At 32.1% G+C, this 24470-nt stretch overlaps 2 protein-coding genes and 1 long non-coding RNA gene across 3 annotated transcripts; 1 reads left to right on the top strand and 2 right to left on the bottom strand.

Moving 5' to 3' along the window:
* Positions 1-2999: 2999 nt before the first annotated feature.
* Positions 3000-3865, bottom strand: LOC141704663 (eukaryotic translation initiation factor 5A-4-like). Its single transcript, XM_074507865.1, has 4 exons — positions 3776-3865; positions 3365-3475; positions 3188-3247; positions 3000-3080 (listed from the first exon to the last, which is right to left on the bottom strand). Exons 1-4 carry the CDS (start codon positions 3857-3859, stop codon positions 3000-3002), a joined length of 336 nt encoding a protein of 111 aa, XP_074363966.1. The 5' UTR covers positions 3860-3865.
* Positions 3866-8000: 4135 nt separating this feature from the next.
* LOC141704664 (uncharacterized) lies at positions 8001-9550 on the top strand. The gene is made up of 2 exons (XM_074507866.1): positions 8001-8156; positions 8546-9550. The coding sequence occupies exons 1-2, from the start codon at positions 8100-8102 to the stop codon at positions 9434-9436; spliced, it is 948 nt and encodes a 315-aa protein (XP_074363967.1). The 5' UTR covers positions 8001-8099; the 3' UTR covers positions 9437-9550.
* Positions 9551-22724: 13174 nt separating this feature from the next.
* LOC141704665 (uncharacterized) lies at positions 22725-23914 on the bottom strand. The gene is made up of 4 exons (XR_012568029.1): positions 23842-23914; positions 23665-23724; positions 23483-23557; positions 22725-23330 (listed from the first exon to the last, which is right to left on the bottom strand). It is a non-coding gene; the product is annotated as an uncharacterized LOC141704665 (long non-coding RNA).
* Positions 23915-24470: the final 556 nt, after the last annotated feature.

The raw sequence follows: 24470 nt of genomic DNA on the forward strand, positions 1-24470 counted from the left end.
GTAAAAAAAGCTTTTAACATCAGTGACTTTTCTGACTGATGTCTAATGTGCGATGTCTAATGCTGATTTTCTAGTAGTGATAAAAATTTAACTTCGGAATTAATATATTATACACATTATACGTTAAAAAATACCTAAATCTAAGAAAACTGGGGCATCTCGACAACATAGTATGCAAAGCTATTTTTTTTTAATACTGACAAATGATCTTCATTAGAAGAGCATCATGCTCGAGCAATACATATGCATCATACTGGAAAGAGCTAACTAAGCTTGTGAATGAGCTGTAATATTATTAGAGCATCTCCTTAGGTTGACACGGTTGAAGGGCAGCTTTATCACATTATAAAAAATATTCTCTCTCTCAGGGATCAATTTTTTGGCGCACTTTTTTCACAAAACACTCCACCAATGACAATTTCACTAACTTAACAAAAAAAGTATATAACATAAGCATACATTATTAGAACAACAAATAAAGTTGACATCTTATTTTATTTGATGTCAACTTTTGATACCCCAAGATAGCAATCCATGACACCTTATTTGGTCAATGGCATCCCAACAACTCAAATGAAATATTAATAAAGATGTCAAGTCACGTCATTGCACATAATGTTTATAGAAGAAAAGATTTACAATAAACATAGGCATAATTAGATGATAGACGTCCTCCAGTAAAATCACCCCAAACATCGAAATGGTCGATTCTTCGATAAAGATGTGGTATAGAAACTGTAACACGATCAAACTGGTTGAGGTTGGCTTTTTTTTTTGACAAACAAAATAGAATGCATTCATTAAAATACCAAAACAGTCGGAACAGACCTCCGAACTGATAATACAACCTGATTGGGAAACAAATAAACGAACTAAACAAGTAGTCGTCTTGTTTTCAGATTGTTTAACAAATAGATTAATATTCTTTAAAATAAAAAGGCTTATAATAACTTTCCCAGCAATCCACCCAACACCAACCCTGAAGATAGCAGCATCACAATTGACCGTCACATTAATGCCATCTGTAGCCCAATATTCAGAATTTTTAGTTACATCAACTAAAACCGGAGGAACAAATGCCCCCAAATTATGAACAATCTTGTGTTGTGAAAAGTAAGCACTTGTAATATTCACCATCTCAGTTTCGATGCAAGAAATCCAGATCTGTCAAAAAATCATATAAATCCTTTCCAGCGGAATCAACACCAACAAAAACAAATACTTTAAACAAAACATACTGACACCAAAAAAATTTGGGACAACCTTGATAACAAGGTACAAGAAAGATCTCACCCAAAAAGGATTAGATCACACCCATAAAAAAGTTTATTCGAAATTTTGAAAAAACAATAAAATAAAAGAGAAGATGGAAGAGTGAAAATGATTAAATAATAAAAGGGAATTGTAGATGGAAAAGAGAAGGGGTGATTAAAACTCTAGATCTGAAAACGGAGGCCGACTCTCATTGAAAAGAATGTCCAGAGTTTAAAAAAATGTTCTGACTTTGTTTAATGCTATCGTTTGTACTCTTCACAAGCAAATCAGAAATGTAGCACTGTTGTAAAAAAGTGCATAGTGGTGGTTTTAAACATACTTAATGTGAGATTATAGTGAACCATACAAACAAAGGATCCATAATATTTAGTTATGTATTTGCCTTGAGGTATTATTGGGAGTCAGAAAACATAACCTCTCTTCCTCTCACAAATTAAATTCAAGCCAACCAAAGTTCATCACTTGTTTTGACCACTCTTAATATTTAAGTCAACTAAATCCATAAGGATATTAATCTATTAATAAAATATATATTGTACCTTCTCCTAATGTGATTATTCTATAAAAAAATATTGGCACATCTCAGTTCAGTAATCCGAAGGGATAATCGACCATTCACTGCTATCCATGGATGAGTTAGTTTCTACGCTGGCTTACAGTTTCAGCTGGAATACAATCAGTTTCCCAGGCTGCCTCAAACTTATATGAGCAGCCTTTTCTCCAATTTTATGAGACCTTCGCAAGAAACAGAATTTGAGTTAGCAGGAGCTTGTCCTTCTACAAGGCACATGTAACCACACTCAAGACTATTACACTGGAGCCTACCAGCTGGCCTCAAGTTTTCTGTGGGAAGCAGTTAACGCTTATGGGTGCTGATGCATATTAATGAGAGTTTATAAAATGTACTGTAAAGAAAGCCTAGTATTTGAAGATGAACTTCTTATTCTTCTTTCTCTACAAAACAGTATTTACAACTAACTCTTTAATTGAGTATCTGTATATGCACACATATCTATCATCAGCTAGCTAGAGAGAGGAAATTATTTTATACATAATCGGGTTTCTAGCTAATCTCATAACCCAAGTAGCTATAAGAATTAGTTGTACATCCCCTTTCATCCTTTTCACAGCTTACTTTACATATCTCCTAAACCTTATATTGCAAACCAACTTTATCATATGTTTTATACTTGCATCTTCAAACTGTAAAAGAATATGCTAGTAATTGCTGCACCTTTTTGCCACAGAAAATATGAAAACATACTGCTTATATTATATAGTAGTAGCCTGTAGGACAACCATTGTCCTTGTGGGACTATATTACGCACAAATTGACAAAGTCATATCCTTAACATAAAATTAAATCAAGCAAAAGCCAAAGCAAATTTTCAAAATTTGAATATTGGATATGGCTCGTGAAAATTATTTTATTGTTCAAGTTTTCACAATAATGTCGATGAAGAAATGTCAAAGTTACTCTGGGTCCAATATGTTTGAAGCAATGATCTTCTCCTTTCCCAGGGCAGACACGACAGTCACATACACATCTTTCCTCTCTATGATTCCAGAGTTTATCTGCTTCAAGTATCTTGTTAGAATTAAAAAATCCAATGACATGTAGTATGAACGCACCCATGATTTAGGAAAACACCACATATTTGGATAAGATGACATGAACATGCAAGGACAAGAGAAAGTAAACCAGCAAACTATCATTATATCGACTAACCCTTTGAAAGGAGAGCCTTGTCAGTTGGACGCTCTAGATCATCCTTTATGTTCCCTTTGTCATCAAGCACGGTCACCTACAACATATATATGTTTGATTAGTACGTCGTATAAGGAAACAAGGCTTTAACGAGTCAAAAAGAAAGGACAAAATTATGAATGCAATAAGAGGCAGGGAATGTACATATGGGTCAGTGTCAGATATATCAACAAGCTGATAGTCAGTATGGGTGACACGAGGGACCTGTAACACAAAAGCACAAATAATTATCAGAAAAAAGAGAGCAAATAAGTGTAAATTAAACTTTGGAACCAAGGAATATCACAAAATAAAAGTTTAAAGATAAATGTTAAAGCATACAAGACAAGTGCCGAATAGGGGGAAAATAGCTTTGAACACTTTCCCGCTGAAGATGTCGATGGCAACGAACAGGTGTTTTTCATTAGCAACTGGAGTTGTAATTTGTAGAATCTACATAAAAATGTCAAGAATAAAAAATCATCCCCAAATCCCATACAGGAAAAAGAAACCAAAACTTAAGATACACTTAATTTTTAATTAATAAATTAGGGAAAACCCCTCCAAGATGGAGAGGATAATATATAGATACAGAAAACCCTAAAAGAAAATCAACAGGAAGGCGATCGACAAAAAACAAGCAGTGAACAAAACCCTAAACAAATAATAATATTAGAAGTAAATATATGATGAACAAAGATTGATTGTATGAACATGTAAGTATATATACACAATACATAATAAAGAAGGGACCTTGCAGGGGTGGTCTTTGATGAGAATATAAGTAATGGCATCTCTAACTTTAACTTTATATACCACGGGCTTGGCCTTAGGCATGTCTGTCTGGACCGTAAAATATTATAGGCAGAAACTCGTATTTGATTTAATGGTGATGGTTGCGTGATCAATGAGGTATTTATACGTAGAATATGCAAGGGGGAATAGGCTTCCACGATGGCGGCGCCGGGAGTCTATATATCTATATATCTATGTAAAACACCCTCTATTTGTTAGTCATTTACTCGATAACAATCGTCATATCTAAAGTCAGAAAGAAAAATGAGAATCATTGGATACAATAATAAAATATTATTTTATTAATATTTAAACTGCTCTCATTGATTCAGGGTTCGAACCCCGTCAACAGTTTATTATATTTAAACTTTTATATTCTTTATTTTAACAACATATTATTTTATATTATTTATTTTAGTCAAGTCTCAAATTATTATAAAACATATATTGTTATAATTTATTATATTTTTCGATTTATTTTTCAACTATTGAAAATATATTATAAAATATATTATTAAAAACTATCGAATGTTAAAAGAAATCCGTGCATCGCACAGGTTATAGACTAGTATATATAAGACACCAACAGGCTAATGGGGCGAGGACTTGAAACATTTAGCTTTTGGAAGCTAAATGTTTCACTTGAGCATTTGAACCCATTATGCTTAACCTACATGCTTTGTCAAAGTTTTAAAATAAATCAAATACAAGAAATATGATATTATAATTGAACTACATGAACATGGCAACAACCAAATCGATGGAATATTATAAAAACGGATTAACGCAAACATAAAAAGCCAAGTCAAATGGATACATTACAACGAAAAACAAATATAAAATTCTAAAATGTAAATGACTAAAGGTTCCTAGAGTTTTGCCAATCATTAGACATTTCATTGGCTAATTGATTTCTAAAAAAAATTCCAGGTTTTCTCCATTTTCACCTACTTTTGCCTCTATTGGATCTATTCTCATATTAGACCTTATAAAATTATGAAGTAAGGCACACGCTGAAATAATTCTACATTTGGTCTTAATTGGGTACCACGTAGTATCTCTCATAATACCCCATCTAAGTTTTAACATCCCAAAACATCTCTTGGTAACATTTCTTACTCGAGAATGCTTCATATTAAAAAACTCTTCTGGTGTTGTAGGTTGTCGACCATTTCTCCATTCATTCAGATGATATCGTTGGTTTCTAAAAGGGGTCAGGAATCCTTCGTAATTCATATAGGCAGCATCACATAAATAATAGCATCCTAAAACAACCAATAATGTATTAGTCTCTAACACAAACTAACCATAACTTGTAAGAAATAAAAATGGAGTACTCTTTTCATTATTTCCTGGTATAATAAATTCCTATATAATTACCCTGAAGAACCTTCAAAGGATTTGTTCGTGAAAGAGCATCTCGAAGTACTCTATTATCATGAACTGATCCCTCCCAACCAGGTAGTATATAAATAAATTACAAATTTTTTGAGCATACACCGAGAACATTAGTGGATATATCTCTTATTCTATTTCTGTATCTAACTTTGTCATTTTCACGAACACGCACTTTCACGTGTGTAAAGTCTAATGCACCCAAACAATTCTGTAAAAATAATTTATACAAGTCAAAACATAATTGTGTAAGCTAATTAGTATAGTAAAGTATCCTAATCAGAAAATATTTACCTTTAAATTCTCCGGTTTGAATTCATGCAATTTTCTGTGATCGGTTCTGACTTCTTAAGAAGATGATCGTAGCGTTTAAGAACAGTATTAAGAACACACGTAAAGTGACGTGATACCGTTTTTGCACTTCTTCTAAAAAACTTGAATTATTTTGTTTTTTATTATGTGCAAGTATGTAGAGAAATAAAGAGATCATTTCACTTGGATCCATATTTCGATTACCTTTTAACCCTCAATATCTCTAAGCATCCCGTACAAATTGTCAAATAATTTATGTTCATTATAACATTGTCTATACATACTTGGTCGCTAATTTGAATATGAATTTAATGTTCAAAAAATTTGCCTGAAGTCTATCTTCAATAGAGTCGCCAAAAGAAAATTTATCGGTCCCGGTACTTTAAGATTTAACCAAACAGAACTATGCAGAATTTCAATCAAAATCTCCATAATCTTTTTAATCATCTCATTATATATCGCAACACATGCTGTAACAGTTTGTTTCTTCTTAGTTAATGGCATTCTGCACATTTATGTAGATCAGTCACAAAGAAACTACAATAGAAAATAAAATCAAAATATAAAACTCAATTACAGTTTGATATCTAATGGTTGCGTGTAATATATTAAAGAAAGGTCAAATGGAAAAGAAACCTATACTACAACAAAAGACTAGAGAACTGATGATATATGAATAAAAAGACAATTGCAAAATAATATGATGTCATAATATTAGCCTGATCAAGTACTTTTATCGAGGAAACTGATACATGTGAATACCTGAAGAGATTGATGATAATCCTTAAAACCCTTGATTCTCAAACCCTTGATTCAGCTGTGTTACAGATGTCTCAAATAAAGATTAATTGTAGGTAAGAATATATATATAGATAATTAGTAGAGGGGGGAATTGGCGGCAATGGATACATTTATTGGCGCCCGATTTTATTGGACTGATTGAGGCGGTAGACATACTGTGGATTTGGAGTGACCACGCCTCATGGCAGTAACTAAGTTACCGTGTTTTGGGGTAACTTGAAATACACAGGTATTAGAAATTATCGTGTTTATTTTTATATTTTTTAAACCAAACACAATTTTATTTTATTTTCAAGGAACTTTGAGTTAATTAGCCCAATTACAACGAAACAAACGAGGCCATAATTAATTTGACATTAAAAATATAATTATAAATATTTTTATCTATCTTCACTATTTTATAAAAGAGACGAAACGTTATAAACAATTATACTATTTTATAACACACTGAATATTATACATATATATAATATTAAATTTATAACTTAATTGTTAAAAAATGAAAAAAAAAATATTGTTGAATTGTCGTCACTTTTACGGGCAAGCGGCAACGAGCTCAGCCGACTCCAAGCATGAACAAGATTAGGGCCGAAAACAAATATAATTCGTATTCATATACAAAATGAGCGAATTTGAATCCCACTTCAAAATTCGAACACACATCGAGTCGAATTTCATCATTCTGATATTCAGTCATATTTATATATATATAGTAGTTCAAATAATTTCAGAGTACTTAAATATGTATGTATTAAAGATATTCGATTTGATTTCGTTAATTATGTTCATAATACATACTAGTATATAACCCGTGCGATGCACGGTTGTTTTTATCATATATATTATAAATTCTAATTTTGATTATAACTCTTAAAAATACTATTTTTTTATATAATTTTAATATGTTGTCGGCAGGATTCGAACCTTATACGTCTTAAAAATACTAATTTTTAAAAATAAATCTAACGGTCAACAACGATCGACAACCAAACTTTCAATGTTTCGTCTTTAATATAATAGTATAGTTAGAAATATATATTATAAGTGTCCTATTATAAATATAATAGAATGTAGGCGATTAATTTTAGGTGTCCTATTTTAAATATAATATTAAGTGTCATAATATAAGTGTCATATTTTAAATATAATAGAATTGAAAGGCGAGTAATTTTAGGTGTTTTGTTTTAAATATAATATTAAGTGTCATATTTTAAATATAATAATACGACCAACAACCAACAACCAAACTTTTAATGTTTCGTCTTCAATATAATAGTATAGATTACATGTCATGCATATATATTAAAATTAAATCCTTAAAAAATGATCACGTTTTAATTTTGTACTTAATATATTCGAATATTCTTAATTTTTTAGTATTATTTTAGACGAATTCGAATCCGAATATAAAAAAACGAGTAATTCGGTGCATAATCGAGTCGAACCGAATCATATAAGAGTATTTGTATTCGAATTCAAGTCGAATATGAGTAAATAATAGAAATTTTAATTCGAATCCGGATCGAATCTGAACAAATATTTATAAATTCAAGTCCAATCTGAATTTATTACGCACCGGTATAATTGGGCTAGACACCGATAAAATTCACGTGTCTTTTAATGAATAAATAAACTCAGGCCTTCCTAGAATTGAGCCACAAGCAAAAAGAACAAAACCAAATCCCTACATAAGGCCAACGCCGCCCTGTCCCAAACCAACCATCCAAACTTTTGTTTTGTGCGATCGATTTATTGTTCTCTAATTAAAGACCCCATGGCTTATGAGTCGTCTGAGGCGGATGAAGAAGCTTGCAAGACCCTCGCACCTAATGTATGTAATAATGTGTCCATATATTCATCCTTTTTTTATATCTCCCTCCCTTTTAATTAGGGTTTTGTTTGCTGCTTCTTTTTCATAAGCTAGTTACGTACTTTTAATGTTTTCAATTGATTGACATATCATGATATATATATATATATATATGTATATATATATCCATGTCTGAAAAAGATTGCAGTGTTTCATGTGTTGTTGTGTTATTTGTATTCCCTTCTTTAGGGCTTTGTATTGATTGATATCGAAATTATTATTATTATTTGTTGTTGTTTTTACTGTTATTTTAAAATCGCTGAGATTGTGTATTTTGTGATTTTTCTTTGCCTTTAAAGATTGATTGATGTGTAGACTATCTGATCAGCATATTTTTTGTATTTTTCTAGAGCTTGGAGGGAATCTCCATACTGGAGGTATATTCGGTGACATACCTAGGCAGTTCTCTGGTAAAGCCTAAGGATCAGATTGGTACAATCTGTATAGAGGCTAACAACACTCTCTATTATTTATATTATGAAACTGAGGTTGACGAAGGTAAACCATCAATTAAACACGGGGATCAGCTATGTATTGAGGATGTAGGACCAATCTACCCCTTCACATCACTTGATCTCAACTATGATCTCTTTTCTGGTAAATTCAAGGGCACTGAAGATGTAGTTGCCTATTATCCAAATTCTGGGAATTGGTTAGAGAACCCAATTCTGAGATCGCCTGATAGCTACATGGGACATATCTCCATTCTATTAGGTTGTTTCCCCAATGCTACAGTAGCCAATATAAAAGTTATGTTACTGTCACTTTCACCTGATGCCACAGCTACTGTTAGGGGGCTTGTTAAGACTACGAACAGCAAATTTGACCATCTCGCTTGTACAAGCTATCTCTTCTCCCAAAATTCTGACACCGCAATAGAAGTACGACGGAATGGTCTGATTCCACTGTCCAAATCACGTGTAGGCGTGCCATTGGACTCTGAGCTGTATGTGGACATAAATCTCTTTTGTGATGGTTGTAGTTACAATGGCACTGCCACCTTTACTCCTAAAACAGAAGAAACCGATTCATGTATAGTTGATGGTCAGATCCTAGTAAAAGTCAATTGGAATTGTGATGAACATTCAAATGATTTCACTGATGAAGACTCGGATGAAGACTCAGATTTCACGGAAGAAGACACAAATTTCACAGATGAGTTTGAATATTATTATGCATCTGAAAATGAAAATGATAACGAGTATAATACTAAATATGAGATTTTGGAGACTGTCCCTTGAAGCACCTTCCATGGGATACTAAAAAAATATGATTAAATATTTGTCTCTTGCGGTAATTCATGGATTTTTTTACCATGTCATATGACAAAATATATCTTTATTTTGTGTCTTATATATTCTGGTTTAACAATGTGATTTTGATTAGGTGTTCAAACACTTTTTTGGCATGTGTATAGAATAGGATGCTTTTGCCCAATTGTCCTAGAAATTAGCTTAACCTAATATATATAGTGCTACTGCTAGCTGCAACAAAACTACAACAAACTACGTACTTCAGTGAGCCAATATTATATTGTACTTCTGGGATAACGAATTTGATTCATGGTATGATAGTATCTCAAATGGGTAGTACCCAATCTACTTATCATTAAATTCAGTGACTACAGCCAATGTATGAAGTTTTGGATTAGTGGAGCTTACTGAAATAATGTTAATTTTTTAGTTTTAAATTTTGACAAGGCTAAGGTAATCACTACGCTTTTATTCAAGATTAGATATACTTGTGTAAATTGTAAACTTTGCTCAACAATGTTAAATCTCATATCCTTTCTTCAATTTGATCACTTACTAGTGTCAGCTCAATACACGATGTTGAAAATCTTACAATTGTACATTGAGTTCTTGAGCAGCTATAATTAAGCAATATTATGGTAGACGATGGCAGGCTTGCCTATCGATAATCTTAATCCCCCCTCAGGTAACCACAAGCTAATGTCTCTGGTATGCAGCCAACCGTATGTCTGCATCAAATACTTCTCTTCCATAATCAGTAGAATGAAAGAATGAGCTGTGATATAATGTACTGGCTATTTAAAATTTTCCTCGATGGTATTATTGTCTAATTTACTTTCAGAGAGCAACTCAAGTCTGCACTTCATCTTTGAAGTGACCCTGAAAGATGTTGGGACCTCTGACACAGATTTCTATTGGCGGATAAAGCTAGACCTCTGACCCTGAAAAAATTATTTGGTTTCTAGAGTTTCTATTCTAAAATGATTTTTATTAGAGTAGCCGATGAGGATCAAGTAATGAATATGTTAATTGGGATTTGGCTATGTGTACTAATTGTCATGTTCAATTGGAGAGAATGCAAACATGGGTTATGTAGCTTACTTGGACAACAAAGAATCAAGGAGCGATGCATGAAGTTGGACAAGTAGCTGATTATTATATAATTATTAATTCGAATTTTGCTTGCAAGTTTTTACCTTTCACTTGAAAGGGTTTTTCTTGTTTTAAGCACTTAGGATTTTATTTTCCTATTTGGATTTGATTTTTGTCTTTTTTCTATTCGGATTTGGTTTTTAAATTTGTTTACTAGAAGGATTCAGATATTGGCTAATTCAAGCTGATATTGAATTTCTCTCGGAATTCTATTGGGTTTGGGTTATTGTCTAAGCCTATAAATACCCTTCTAATGTAATCTTTTAAGAGAGACAATGGATGATATAAAACTTTTATTTTGAGATAAACTATGAGTAGTTTTTCTTCCCTCTAAACTTCAATTACTGGATTGTTTTGAAGGTTAGATTCGAATTACTTAGTTTCTGGATTGATCTAAGCAATTTGAGATTCAAAGTTCACGTTTCTGGATTGATCGTGTTCTTTTGAAATATCCTCTTCTTCTCTTATCTCTTTTCTTCTTCTTCTTTCTTTATTTGTGGAGAGATCCACATCAGTAGCCCCCTATATATATATATATATAATACTTAAAATTATAATCATCAACATTGGTTAATGACTGACATCTTATTATGTCTAATACATCATTTATATTTATAGAAATGTTGTTGTATAGATACAATTGACATCGTTTCTTATTTTTCGCATCAGTTACTAACCAATGTCTTTGCATATCTAATACATCGGTTATATATTTAGAGACGATGTATTATATGGTGTTTCGTATCGGTGTAGAATTGATGTGAAAAACATGAATCTTTTACTACACCCACGAAAATATCGATTTTTTGCATTTTTTACATCAGTGCATAATTATTGTCTATTGACATTTTTCTTGTAGTTCTTGTTGGGTTAATATGTAATAATATAGTTGCCTATATTCCGGGGCAGGTTCCCCTTATGCTCATCCCCACGGAAATTTATATAAATACAATCTTGACCCTTGAACCAACACTACAATAAAACAAGTTTAAATACAACTGATTCGACTGTGGTTAAATTTGACAGCATGCGGTCCAATTCCTTGGACACGGCTAAATTTGACCGGCCTCGGTCGAATTCAAACGGTCGAATTTACAACCAATTTTAACCGAAAACGGTTGAAATTTTCGACCAAATTTTTTTCGGTCGAATTTAGCCCTAATAAAAAAGTGGAAGGAATTTTCTCGCAAAGTAATTGATTTGACACTCCTAAATACAACTGATTTCGGTCAAATTTTATATTTCAAAATGGAGGGAAATTTACCCACACTTTTAAAATATTCGAAAAAAGTGAGGGAAATTTTCCGCCCTTTTCGAATATATATATCAATGGATTTCAGTTGTATTTAGGATTTTTCAAAATTTTATTTTTCAATAAAAAAACTTATTTAAATGTTAGTGAATATTTTGAAATTATGAATATAGGAGAGAATAAACGTTATCCAAATAAAAAAATTTAGTTCTTGAAAAAATAAATTGTGCGCTAAAAGAATTTTCAAATTTCTTTATTTGATAAAAATTAAAATTGATGCTAGTTAATTGTACTGGTCAAACTGTTGCTTGAATTTTAAAATGGCAAACCAAATAAAACTATTTTTGTCTGAAACTTTGGTTATATCACTAATATATACTCCCTCAGTCCCGACCCATTGTTATTGTTTCTGAAAAAGTGTTCGGCACGTATTTTAAGATAAATATAAAGTATAGTTCTATAACTTTTTTTTTTAAAAAAAATATGAATGAAAATAGAATGTTTAAACTTTTATTCAAAAAAAAAATAAAAAAGTTATAGAACTTTACTTTTTATTCATCTTAAAATCTGTGTCGAACACTCTCTTAAAATTGATAACAATTGAGAGGGACGGAGTGAGTATATTTATTGGCATCCATACGGTTGGATCGATGAAAAATATTTTTAAAAAAATCGAAACACCGATTCAGGACTAAGCACTACTTAGTTATACTAGTCAAACTGATATCTGATTGTTAAAATGACAAATCAAATAAAATTATTTTGATATGAAACTTTGGTTATATCACTAATATATAAATCTATTAATATACATACGGTTGTATCGATGAAAAATATTTTTAAATAAATCGAATACCAATTCAGGACTAAACACTAGTTAGATGTACTAGTCAAACTGATGTCTGACTGTTAAAATGACAACCAGATAAAATTATTTTGATCTGAAACTTTGGTTATATCACTAATATATATATCTATTAACATCCATACGGTTGAATCGATGAAAAATATTTTTGAAAAAATCGAAACACCAATTTAGGACTAAACACTAGTTAGTTGTACTAGTCAAACTGATACTTGACTGATTTTTTATGTGGTCGAATTTAGCAGCTAAATCGACTGATTTTTTATTCAGTTGAATTTAGTACTCTGCCAAAAAAAAGGGAAACTTCCCGCTAATAACTTGAATTTTGGAATATAAATTCGACCATTTTTGGTCGAATTTAGTAAATGGTTTGGGCGAGAAATATCCCGCCTTTTTCAAAATGAATGAAAATAACAAATTTGTCGCCGAAGGAAAAGCACCAAAAGTTTTTTATTAAATTCGACCAAAAATGGTAGAATATAGCTAAATTCGATCGAAATCAGTTGAAAATTTCTAATTTTTTAAAAAAATTGATTTTATATTTTAAATGGTTAGTACATATCATGCAAAGAAAAAATTTAAATTGAAGGACACTTTCATTATTTAAAAAAATATTTAGAAATATATATATATATATATACTAGTCAATGTGTCCGTTACGCTAAGGCGTTCAAATTTTGGGTGAAGATCCGTTTAAATAAATTTTAGTTCATTTATAATGAAAAAGCTGAGAACAACCCAAAAAAATTATAATTAAGAAAAGAAGTGTAAATCTCTAAGAAAACGGTTATTTGGCAAACTGAATATTATATTTTCATGTAACATAATTTCAACTTTAAATAAATATAGTAATAAAATATGAATAGGCGTTGAGATATATAAAATTTAAGGGTTGTTAATTATTAATTTTAAAATAATGGCCCAAATCCGCGGTAGAATAAAACTAATTTGAATGAACTTTAAATATAAGAAATTACAAAAATATCCAAAAAAAGATACAAATGTATTGTAATTGTATATTACTTATATACAATAGTACTATAACCGCGTTAATTTGTTTGTGAAAACATATAAACCAACGGTTACAATGTACTTGATCTTTGTGCATAAAATTGAATGTGTGCATTTACTGTGCATTTAGTTGGCACTTAAAGTCTCTGTAGTCTTTGTGTTCTTTTGTATTTAATCATGTTTAGTTTGTAACTCTCAGTAAGCCGTTTTGAATTGATCATCCCTCTTTTGAAGCTTTGGTTTCATCTTTGATAGGTATCTTTTGCTTTGATTTTTATTTGTGTTTTATCTTATAAAAATTTAAAAAAAAATCTAATTGGTTAGAACAAATACAAAAAAATAGTTATATCAAGAATACATATGCTTAAATATAAATTTACAGAATATGCTATCAATGTGATAAAAAAATCTTCAATTAAATAATTATGAAGAACAAGTTTTCATATCTAAACATGAAGTTTAATGTATGAATTAGGGTTATATTATTTATTTTTTTTAAAAAAAAATTGTTTTGAGTAAATCTACTATACGAATGAGAAGATTGTCAAAAATGAAGAGTGTACATAAAAAATAATATACTTATATATTAAACCTTAGTAAGAAATACTGGTCAATCTTTCAACCTCAATCTTTAACCCTCGTTTCTTTCTCTTTATATTCCTCATTCAATTTCATTCTCTTATAAAAAAAATTAACATTTATACTCAATCTTACTCTCTAACTACATACACTCTCGAGCACGGTTGGATAGCTCAAGTGGTAAAGGGCTTATCCTCTGTCATCCCAGATCTGGGTTCGATCCTGGCTCACCTCGAGAATTGTTGAGAACAAATACTCATTTGTAAGGCTATAAGCCAAATTAGTCAAAAAACTACATACACACTCATACATTTTGTATATTCCAGTAAAATATATATAATATATATACACACATCTCTCCAACTCAACCTCGTGTAATTGTATTTCTCCAAAGGGAGAATTAATTTAAACCAATTCCGGTGAATTCATCTGATTCATACCAATTCCGGGGAGTTCACCATTTCACAATAATTTCGGCGAGTTCATCTCCATCACCTCCGATGAGAGTTTATGACATCACCTCAGGCAAATTCATTTCTGGAACCTTAGAAATGAAATAATACTAGTATTAATTAGTTCATGTATATAAAACAATTTAAGTTTATTCATTATTTTTTCATATTTGTTTATCATTTGGGTGAATTAATTTTTATAATATTTGATTTTCAATATGTTACTAAAGGATAGAAATTGTTGTATTATCAAATTTATTTTACATATTTATTTAATTTTAATATTAGTAAACAAAAATTAATATTGTGTCCGTTATTATTTTATGAAATCACATTATGGAAAAGTTAGTAAAAATTTACAAAAATACAAAAAATTTATTGAGCAACAAAATGCATTATGCGACATTCTGCTGCTGTTTTTTAAAAATCTAGTGCTTATTAAATTTTACCGAATTTGGTTGAATTTAGCGTACTTATTTCGACCAAATCTGGTCGAATTTAGCTTAGTAATTTCGACCAGATTTGGTCGAACTTGGTATTTTTGGGGATCTTTGAATTTAGTATTCATTATATATACAAAATGAGGTGGACAAAAGTAAACCATCAATTAAATACGGGGATCAGCTTTGTATTAATAATGTAGAACCAATCTAACGCTTCAGATCACTTGATCTCATCTTTGATCTCTTTTCTGGTGGATACAAGGGCACTGTAGAAGTAGTTTCCCGTCATCAAAGGTATGGGAACTGGTTAGCAAAACCAAGTCTCTGAAATCGCCTGATAGCTACAGGAAACACATCTCTGTTCTGTTTGGTTGTTTACCCAATTCTACGGTAGCCAATATAAAAGTCATGTTACTGTCACCTGGTGCCACAACTACTGTTTTTTGGATATTTTAGTGTAATTGGATTGACTAGTTGATCAATATAATCATATATTAAATTGAACAAGTCGGTAGAGTGCGGAGTGCACGCTTTATTCGAGTTTATTGTGATTTTGGTATTATTATTTATGAGACATGTCCATTGCAGCAACCACACCTGTTGAAATAAGATGTGTCTGTTAGTTTTAGCCATGACTGTTAGACTGAGATATGTCTATTGGCAAAAGGCTGAGATGTGTCTGTTGGGGAAAGACACGTATGCTGACATCCATATATAGGTTTTGCATTGATCAATTTTAGGGTTGGTTCATTTTCTTGAAATTCACAACAAAAACACATTCTCTCTTCTTGCAGAATTTCTGACTTTATCCGATTGATTTATTTGGGTGAACCACAAATAACTTCAATCTGATAGTGTTCACACGACTTCAGAAAAGTCCAAGTTACTACTAATTTTTTCCCAAAATAGATTAAAGTTATATTTTTTTCTGAAGATGACAAACGGAGAATCTGCAAAAGATATGACAAGCAAGTTTACAAAACTAGACAAGTTTGAGGGTCAGGATTTTAGAAGATGGCAGAAGAAGATGCATTTTCTGTTGACCATGCTGAAGGTTGTGTATGTTCTGAGTACCCCCATGCCAGAAGTGATTGGGAACGAAACTATTGAACAAACAAGGAAGCGTTACAAATGGGAAAGCAATGATTATATCTGCCGCGGTCACATCTTGAACGGTATGTCTGATTCCCTTTTCTATGTATACCAAAATGTTGATTCAGCGAAAGAATTGTGGGATTCTCTTGAATCCAAGTACATGACAGAAGATGCTTCTAATAAGAAGTTTCTGGTCAGTAATTTTATGAACTATAAAATGGTCGATTCTAGACTGGTGATGGAACAATACAATAAATTATTAAGGATTCTGGGACAGTTTGTTCAACACAATTTGAAGATGGATGAATCTATCTCTGTTTATGGTGTTATAGACAAACTGCCACCATCATGGAAGGATTTTAAACACATCTTGAAACATAATAAAGATGATATGACGCTGGTTGAACTTGGAAGTCACTTTAGAATTAAAGAGGCTTTGAGAACTCAAGAAATTGATAATAATACTAAGGGCAAGAACCAAGTCGGTGATTCTTCTGTAAATATGGTTGAAGATGGTGGACCTTCTAAGAATTCTAAGGATGGCAAGGGTGATAACCGGAAGTTTAAAGGAAACCACAATTCTTCCAACAAAAAGCCTAAGATGGCATGTTAGAAGTGTGGCAAACCCGGACATTTTAAGAAGGATTGTCGGGTTGGTAAAGGCAAGCAGGAAAAGAAAAATGCTGGTCCAAGTGGATCCAAGGATCCAAAAAAGCAACAAGGTCAGATTTTAATATAAAATTATAATTCTTGTCAGAATTATGTATCACTAATATCTGAGGCATTTTATGTGCAGGATGATAATGTTGCTTGGTGGATTGATTCAGGAGCAACGAGTCATGTATGTAAAGATCTTCGTTGGTTCATAAACTTTCAACCAATCGAAGATGGATCTATCTTAAAGATGGCAAATGTTGCAACTGAACCGATCAAATGACTAGGAAATGTCAAGCTAGTTTTTACTTCTGGAAAATGTATATTATTAAATAATGTGTTGTATGTTCCGGGGATTCGAAAGAATATTTTGTCTGGTATTGTATTAAATAATCATGGATATAAACAAGTTTATGAAAGTGACAAGCATATCTTGTCAAAACATGGTAATTTTGTTGGCTTTGGCTATTTATGTAATGGTATGTTTATGTTGAATGTAAATACTCCATTTAATAAAGAATCTGCTTGTATGGCTTCTACTAGTACTAGCAATAGTTTGAATAAATCAGAATTATGGCATGCTAGAATAGGACATGTACATTATTAAAGAATAAAGGATATGTCTAAAATGAGTCTCATACCTGCTATTGATTTAAACAATGAAAAATGTAAAACATGCATGTTGACAAAGATAACTAGACTGCCCTTTAAAGATGCTAATAGGGTGTCTGATGTATTAGAACTAATACATAGTAATTTATGTGATTTTTATTCTACACCATCATTAGGAAATAAAAAGTATGAAGTTACTTTTATTGATAATGCTTCTAGATATTGTTATGTATATTTGTTGCATGCAAGGGATGAAGTTGTTGACTTCTTTAAAATATATAAAGAAGAAGTAGAGCTACATCAGAGTACCATGATTAGAAATCTACGTACTGATAGAGGAGGGGAGTATTATGATCCGGTATATTTTCGATCTACTGGTATAATACATCAAACCACGGCTCCTTATACACCACAACAAAATGGCATGGCAAAAAGAAAGAATAGGACTTTGAAAGAAATGGTTAATTCCTTTTTATCCTACTCGGGTTTGAGTGAGGGTTATTGGGGTGAGGCTATATTAACAGCCTGTTATTTATTGAATCGAATTCCTAGTAAGAGAAATAAGATTACCCCTTATGAACTTTGGTACAAAGAGTCACAAAAATTGAGTTTTCTAAGAGTTTGGGGATGTAGAGCAGTTGTAAGACTCACTGAAAAAAAAAACTTGGGTGAACGAGGTATAGATTGTATTTTTGTTGGTTATGATGAGCATTCCATCGCATATAGATTTTATGTGTTAGAATCAAATGACTATGTGTCTGTGAACTTGATTATTGAGTCAAGAGATGCTATCTTTGATGAAAACAGATTTACGTCTATGCCTAGGCCAAAGGACATGCTTTAGAATTCTTATAGTAGGAACTCAGTTTCTACTGAAGATGTTCATGGACCGTCTGAACCAAGGAGAAGCACTAGAGCTAGAAAAGTGAAGTCTTTTGGAGATGGTTCTCATCTTTATCTAGTTGAAGGTTCTAGAGATGAAATTGAATATCAATACCAATATTGTTTTATTATTGAGGATGATCCAAAAACTTTTAGTGAAGCTATGGCATCAAGGGATGTTGCATTCTGGAAAGAAGCTATCCAGGATGAGATGGATTCTATCATTAATAATAATACATGGGAATTGAGTGATCTCCCCCTGGCTGTAAAGCATTGGGAAACAGATGGATCTTCAAAAGAAAAATGAAGGTGGACGGTACAATAGATAAGTTTAAAGCTAGATTGGTTATCCAAGGCTTTAGACAAAAAGAAGGGATTGATTATTTTGATACTTATGCTCCTGTTGCTAGGACTTCCACTATTAGGTTGTTAATAGAACTTATTGCTATACACAACCTTGTCATTCATCAAATGGATGTGAAAACTGCATTCTTGAATGGTGAATTGGATGAAGAGATTTATATGAAACAACATGAAGGGTTTGTTACGCCTGGTTATGAGAACAAGGTGTGTAAGTTGAAGAAATCACTTTATGAACTAAAACAAGCACCGAAGGATTGGCATGATAAATTTGATAATGTGGTCTTGTCTAATGGTTATTTTCTTAACCAAGCAGACAAGTGTGTATATAGCAAATTTGATGCTTCTGGTAAAGGAGTTATAATTTGTTTATATGTGGATTTCTATTAACTGATGACCTACTTGCAGACCCTTGTGTATGCCAAATCCAATCAAGGTACCCCAGACTAAAACCATTTTCATATAAATGTCCCCTGATAATCTTAACTGCAAATTTTTTGAAGTTAGCACATCTTTTACAGGGGCAGGGGATTCTTTTAGGATCACTAGCATTTTCCTCGGCAAATATCAAAAACTCTTCTACCTCGATTTCATAGTCAAGTGTGTCCCTATCTTTGAAAATCCAAGATTTGTCCATGTTATTCTCAAACTACCTGATTGTCAAATAACATATTAATTTACTATATACTATAGTACATTTACTACCTAGTATAATCAATATAAAATTCCTATATTCACTCATAAACCATGCTATTTACAACAACAAGCCCCAAACACAAATATATTTACAAACAACACAAACACAAATATATACAAGCACTTGTTATTACATGTAAATCTGTATTTTAACTACACATACAACTACACATGCAACAACTACACATTTCAATTTCACATGCATACATACAACTACACAAATATATCATGCAACCCAAACATATATAAATAGATATGTAAAGAAGAATATACCTAACAAAGCAAGCTCCAAAATCCCAAAAAACACAGCAACAAACTCTAAGACCAAAATCCAACTTAATTAGCTCCGAGATTTAAGCTTTAATAAACCCTTAGCTACAAGATTTAGCTCCAAGAAACTCTACTTCTCACCTTAAACTTCAATGAACACACTTAACTCCTTAATCTTCGAATCTGTCATAAAATTTGAAACAAATGAGTTCTAGGTTTAGAAAGTTGAAGAAATTGAGAGGTTTAATTGGAGATTCAAGGTCTAATCGAAAAGGGGGAAAGATAGTAAGCATACATTTGAGAGTTCTAGGTTTAGCAGTCGAGAGAGAAAGGGGGATGAGTGAATGAGTTTTTATTTTTGTGGAGATTATAATTTTTTGTTTTTGTTTTGATTTTGATTTATTTTTAATTTTATGTTATAATGTTATTAAAGTGAATGAGTGAATAGGCGGGATAGGGAAATATACTAAGGGGGGGGGGGAATTTGGCTAAGGGCGCGGAGCAAAAGGGAGAAGCAGCGGGCTCTAATTTTTTAAAATTGAGCTTAGACATCGGTTATTATATCAACCGATGTTAAAAAGAAATTGGACATCGGTTTATATGTTAACTGATGTGACGTAGTTTTTAAAAGAACAACTTAGACATCATTTTACTCAAAAGCTGATGTAAACATACCAAAAAGACATCACTTTTTTTTTATGTGATGTAAAAAAAGCTTTTAACATCAGTGACTTTTCTGACTGATGTCTAATGTGCGATGTCTAATGCTGATTTTCTAGTAGTGATAAAAATTTAACTTCGGAATTAATATATTATACACATTATTACGTTAAAAAATACCTAAATCTAAGAAAACTGGGGCATCTCGACAACATAGTATGCAAAGCTATTTTTTTTTAATACTGACAAATGATCTTCATTAGAAGAGCATCATGCTCGAGCAATACATATGCATCATACTGGAAAGAGCTAACTAAGCTTGTGAATGAGCTGTAATATTATTAGAGCATCTCCTTAGGTTGACACGGTTGAAGGGCAGCTTTATCACATTATAAAAAATATTCTCTCTCTCAGGGATCAATTTTTTGGCGCACTTTTTTCACAAAACACTCCACCAATGACAATTTCACTAACTTAACAAAAAAAGTATATAACATAAGCATACATTATTAGAACAACAAATAAGTTGACATCTTATTTTATTTGATGTCAACTTTTGATACCCCAAGATAGCAATCCATGACACCTTATTTGGTCAATGGCATCCCAACAACTCAAATGAAATATTATAAAGATGTCAAGTCACGTCATTGCACATAATGTTTATAGAAGAAAAGATTTACAATAAACATAGGCATAATTAGATGATAGACGTCCTCCAGTAAAATCACCCCAAACATCGAAATGGTCGATTCTTCGATAAAGATGTGGTATAGAAACTGTAACACGATCAAACTGGTTGAGGTTGGCTTTTTTTTTTGACAAACAAAATAGAATGCATTCATTAAAATACCAAAAACAGTCGGAACAGACCTCCGAACTGATAATACAACCTGATTGGGAAACAAATAAACGAACTAAACAAGTAGTCGTCTTGTTTTCAGATTGTTTAACAAATAGATTAATATTCTTTAAAATAAAAAGGCTTATAATAACTTTCCCAGCAATCCACCCAACACCAACCCTGAAGATAGCAGCATCACAATTGACCGTCACATTAATGCCATCTGTAGCCCAATATTCAGAATTTTTAGTTACATCAACTAAAACCGGAGGAACAAATGCCCCCAAATTATGAACAATCTTGTGTTGTGAAAAGTAAGCACTTGTAATATTCACCATCTCAGTTTCGATGCAAGAAATCCAGATCTGTCAAAAAATCATATAAATCCTTTCCAGCGGAATCAACACCAACAAAAACAAATACTTTAAACAAAACATACTGACACCAAAAAAATTTGGGACAACCTTGATAACAAGGTACAAGAAAGATCTCACCCAAAAGGATTAGATCACACCCATAAAAAAAGTTTATTCGAAATTTTGAAAAAACAATAAAATAAAAGAGAAGATGGAAGAGTGAAAATGATTAAATAATAAAAGGGAATTGTAGATGGAAAAGAGAAGGGGTGATTAAAACTCTAGATCTGAAAACGGAGGCCGACTCTCATTGAAAAGAATGTCCAGAGTTTAAAAAAATGTTCTGACTTTGTTTAATGCTATCGTTTGTACTCTTCACAAGCAAATCAGAAATGTAGCACTGTTGTAAAAAAGTGCATAGTGGTGGTTTTAAACATACTTAATGTGAGATTATAGTGAACCATACAAACAAAGGATCCATAATATTTAGTTATGTATTTGCCTTGAGGTATTATTGGGAGTCAGAAAACATAACCTCTCTTCCTCTCACAAATTAAATTCAAGCCAACCAAAGTTCATCACTTGTTTTGACCACTCTTAATATTTAAGTCAACTAAATCCATAAGGATATTTAATCTTATTAATAAAATATATATTGTACCTTCTCCTAATGTGATTATTCTATAAAAAAATATTGGCACATCTCAGTTCAGTAATCCGAAGGGATAATCGACCATTCATGCTATCCATGGATGAGTTAGTTTCTACGCTGGCTTACAGTTTCAGCTGGAATACAATCAGTTTCCCAGGCTGCCTCAAACTTATATGAGCAGCCTTTTCTCCAATTTTATGAGACCTTCGCAAGAAACAGAATTTGAGTTAGCAGGAGCTTGTCCTTCTACAAGGCACATGTAACCACACTCAAGACTATTACACTGGAGCCTACCAGCTGGCCTCAAGTTTCTGTGGGAAGCAGTTAACGCTTATGGGTGCTGATGCATATTAATGAGAGTTTATAAAAATGTACTGTAAAGAAAGCCTAGTATTTGAAGATGAACTTCTTATTCTTCTTTCTCTACAAAAACAGTATTTACAACTAACTCTTTAATTGAGTATCTGTATATGCACACATATCTATCATCAGCTAGCTAGAGAGAGGAAATTATTTTATACATAATCGGGTTTCTAGCTAATCTCATAACCCAAGTAGCTATAAGAATTAGTTGTACATCCCCTTTCATCCTTTTCACAGCTTACTTTACATATCTCCTAAACCTTATATTGCAAACCAACTTTATCATATGTTTTATACTTGCATCTTCAAACTGTAAAAGAATATGCTAGTAATTGCTGCACCTTTTTGCCACAGAAAATATGAAAACATACTGCTTATATTATATATAGTAGTAGCCTGTAGGACAACCATTGTCCTTGTGGGACTATATTACGCACAAATTGACAAAGTCATATCCTTAACATAAAATTAAATCAAGCAAAAGCCAAAGCAAATTTTCAAAATTTGAATATTGGATATGGCTCGTGAAAATTATTTTATTGTTCAAGTTTTCACAATAATGTCGATGAAGAAATGTCAAAGTTACTCTGGGTCCAATATGTTTGAAGCAATGATCTTCTCCTTTCCCAGGGCAGACACGACAGTCACATACACATCTTTCCTCTCTATGATTCCAGAGTTTATCTGCTTCAAGTATCTTGTTAGAATTAAAAAATCCAATGACATGTAGTATGAACGCACCCATGATTTAGGAAACAACCACATATTTGATAAGATGACATGAACATGCAGGACAAGAGAAAGTAAACCAGCAAACTATCATTATATCGACTAACCTTTGAAAGGAGAGCCTTGTCAGTTGGACGCTCTAGATCATCCTTTATGTTCCCTTTGTCATCAAGCACGGTCACCTACAACATATATATGTTTGATTAGTACGTCGTATAAGGAAACAAGGCTTTAACGAGTCAAAAAGAAAGGAAAAAATTATGAATGCAATAAGAGGCAGGGAATGTACATATGGGTCAGTGTCAGATATATCAACAAGCTGATAGTCAGTATGGGTGACACGAGGGACCTGTAACACAAAAGCACAAATAATTATCAGAAAAAAGAGAGCAAATAAGTGTAAATTAAACTTTGGAACCAAGGAATATCACAAAATAAAAGTTTAAAGATAAATGTTAAAGCATACAAGACAAGTGCCGAATAGGGGGAAAATAGCTTTGAACACTTTCCCGCTGAAGATGTCGATGGCAACGAACAGGTTGTTTTCATTAGCAACTGGAGTTGTAATTTGTAGAATCTACATAAAAATGTCAAGAATAAAAAATCATCCCCAAATCCCATACAGGAAAAAGAAACCAAAACTTAAGATAAACTTAATTTTAATTAATAAATTAGGGAAAACCCCTCCAAGATGGAGAGGATAATATATAGATACAGAAAACCCTAAAAGAAAATCAACAGGAAGGCGATCGACAAAAAACAAGCAGTGAACAAAACCCTAAACAAATAATAATATTAGAAGTAATATATGATGAACAAAGATTGATTGTATGAACATGTAAGTATATATACACAATACATAATAAAGAAGGGACCCTGCAGGGGTGGTCTTTGATGAGAATATAAGTAATGGCATCTCTAACTTTAACTTTATATACCACGGGCTTGGCCTTAGGCATGTCTGTCTGGACGTAAAATATTATAGGCAGAAACTCGTATTTGATTTAATGGTGATGGTGCGTGATCAATGAGGTATTTATACGTAGAATATGCAAGGGGGAATAGGCTTCCACGATGGCGGCGCCGGGAGTCTAT

Source organism: Apium graveolens, unplaced genomic scaffold (assembly GCF_009905375.1).
Source record: "Apium graveolens cultivar Ventura unplaced genomic scaffold, ASM990537v1 ctg8091, whole genome shotgun sequence".
Classification (NCBI taxonomy): Eukaryota; Viridiplantae; Streptophyta; class Magnoliopsida; order Apiales; family Apiaceae; genus Apium; species Apium graveolens.

Bases quoted from the DNA above. Each gene is read 5' to 3' on its own strand.
- LOC141704663 (XM_074507865.1), bottom strand. From the start codon at position 3,859: ATGCCTAAGGCCAAGCCCGTGGTATATAAAGTTAAAGTTAGAGATGCC. The intron at 3,248-3,364 runs GTATGCTTTAAC...TTTGTGTTACAG, and splicing joins CCCTATTCGGCACTTGTCTT to GTCCCTCGTGTCACCCATAC. The intron at 3,081-3,187 runs GTACATTCCCTG...TATATGTTGTAG, and splicing joins TATCTGACACTGACCCATAT to GTGACCGTGCTTGATGACAA.
- LOC141704664 (XM_074507866.1), top strand. From the start codon at position 8,100: ATGGCTTATGAGTCGTCTGAGGCGGATGAAGAAGCTTGCAAGACCCTC. The intron at 8,157-8,545 runs GTATGTAATAAT...GTATTTTTCTAG, and splicing joins GCAAGACCCTCGCACCTAAT to AGCTTGGAGGGAATCTCCAT.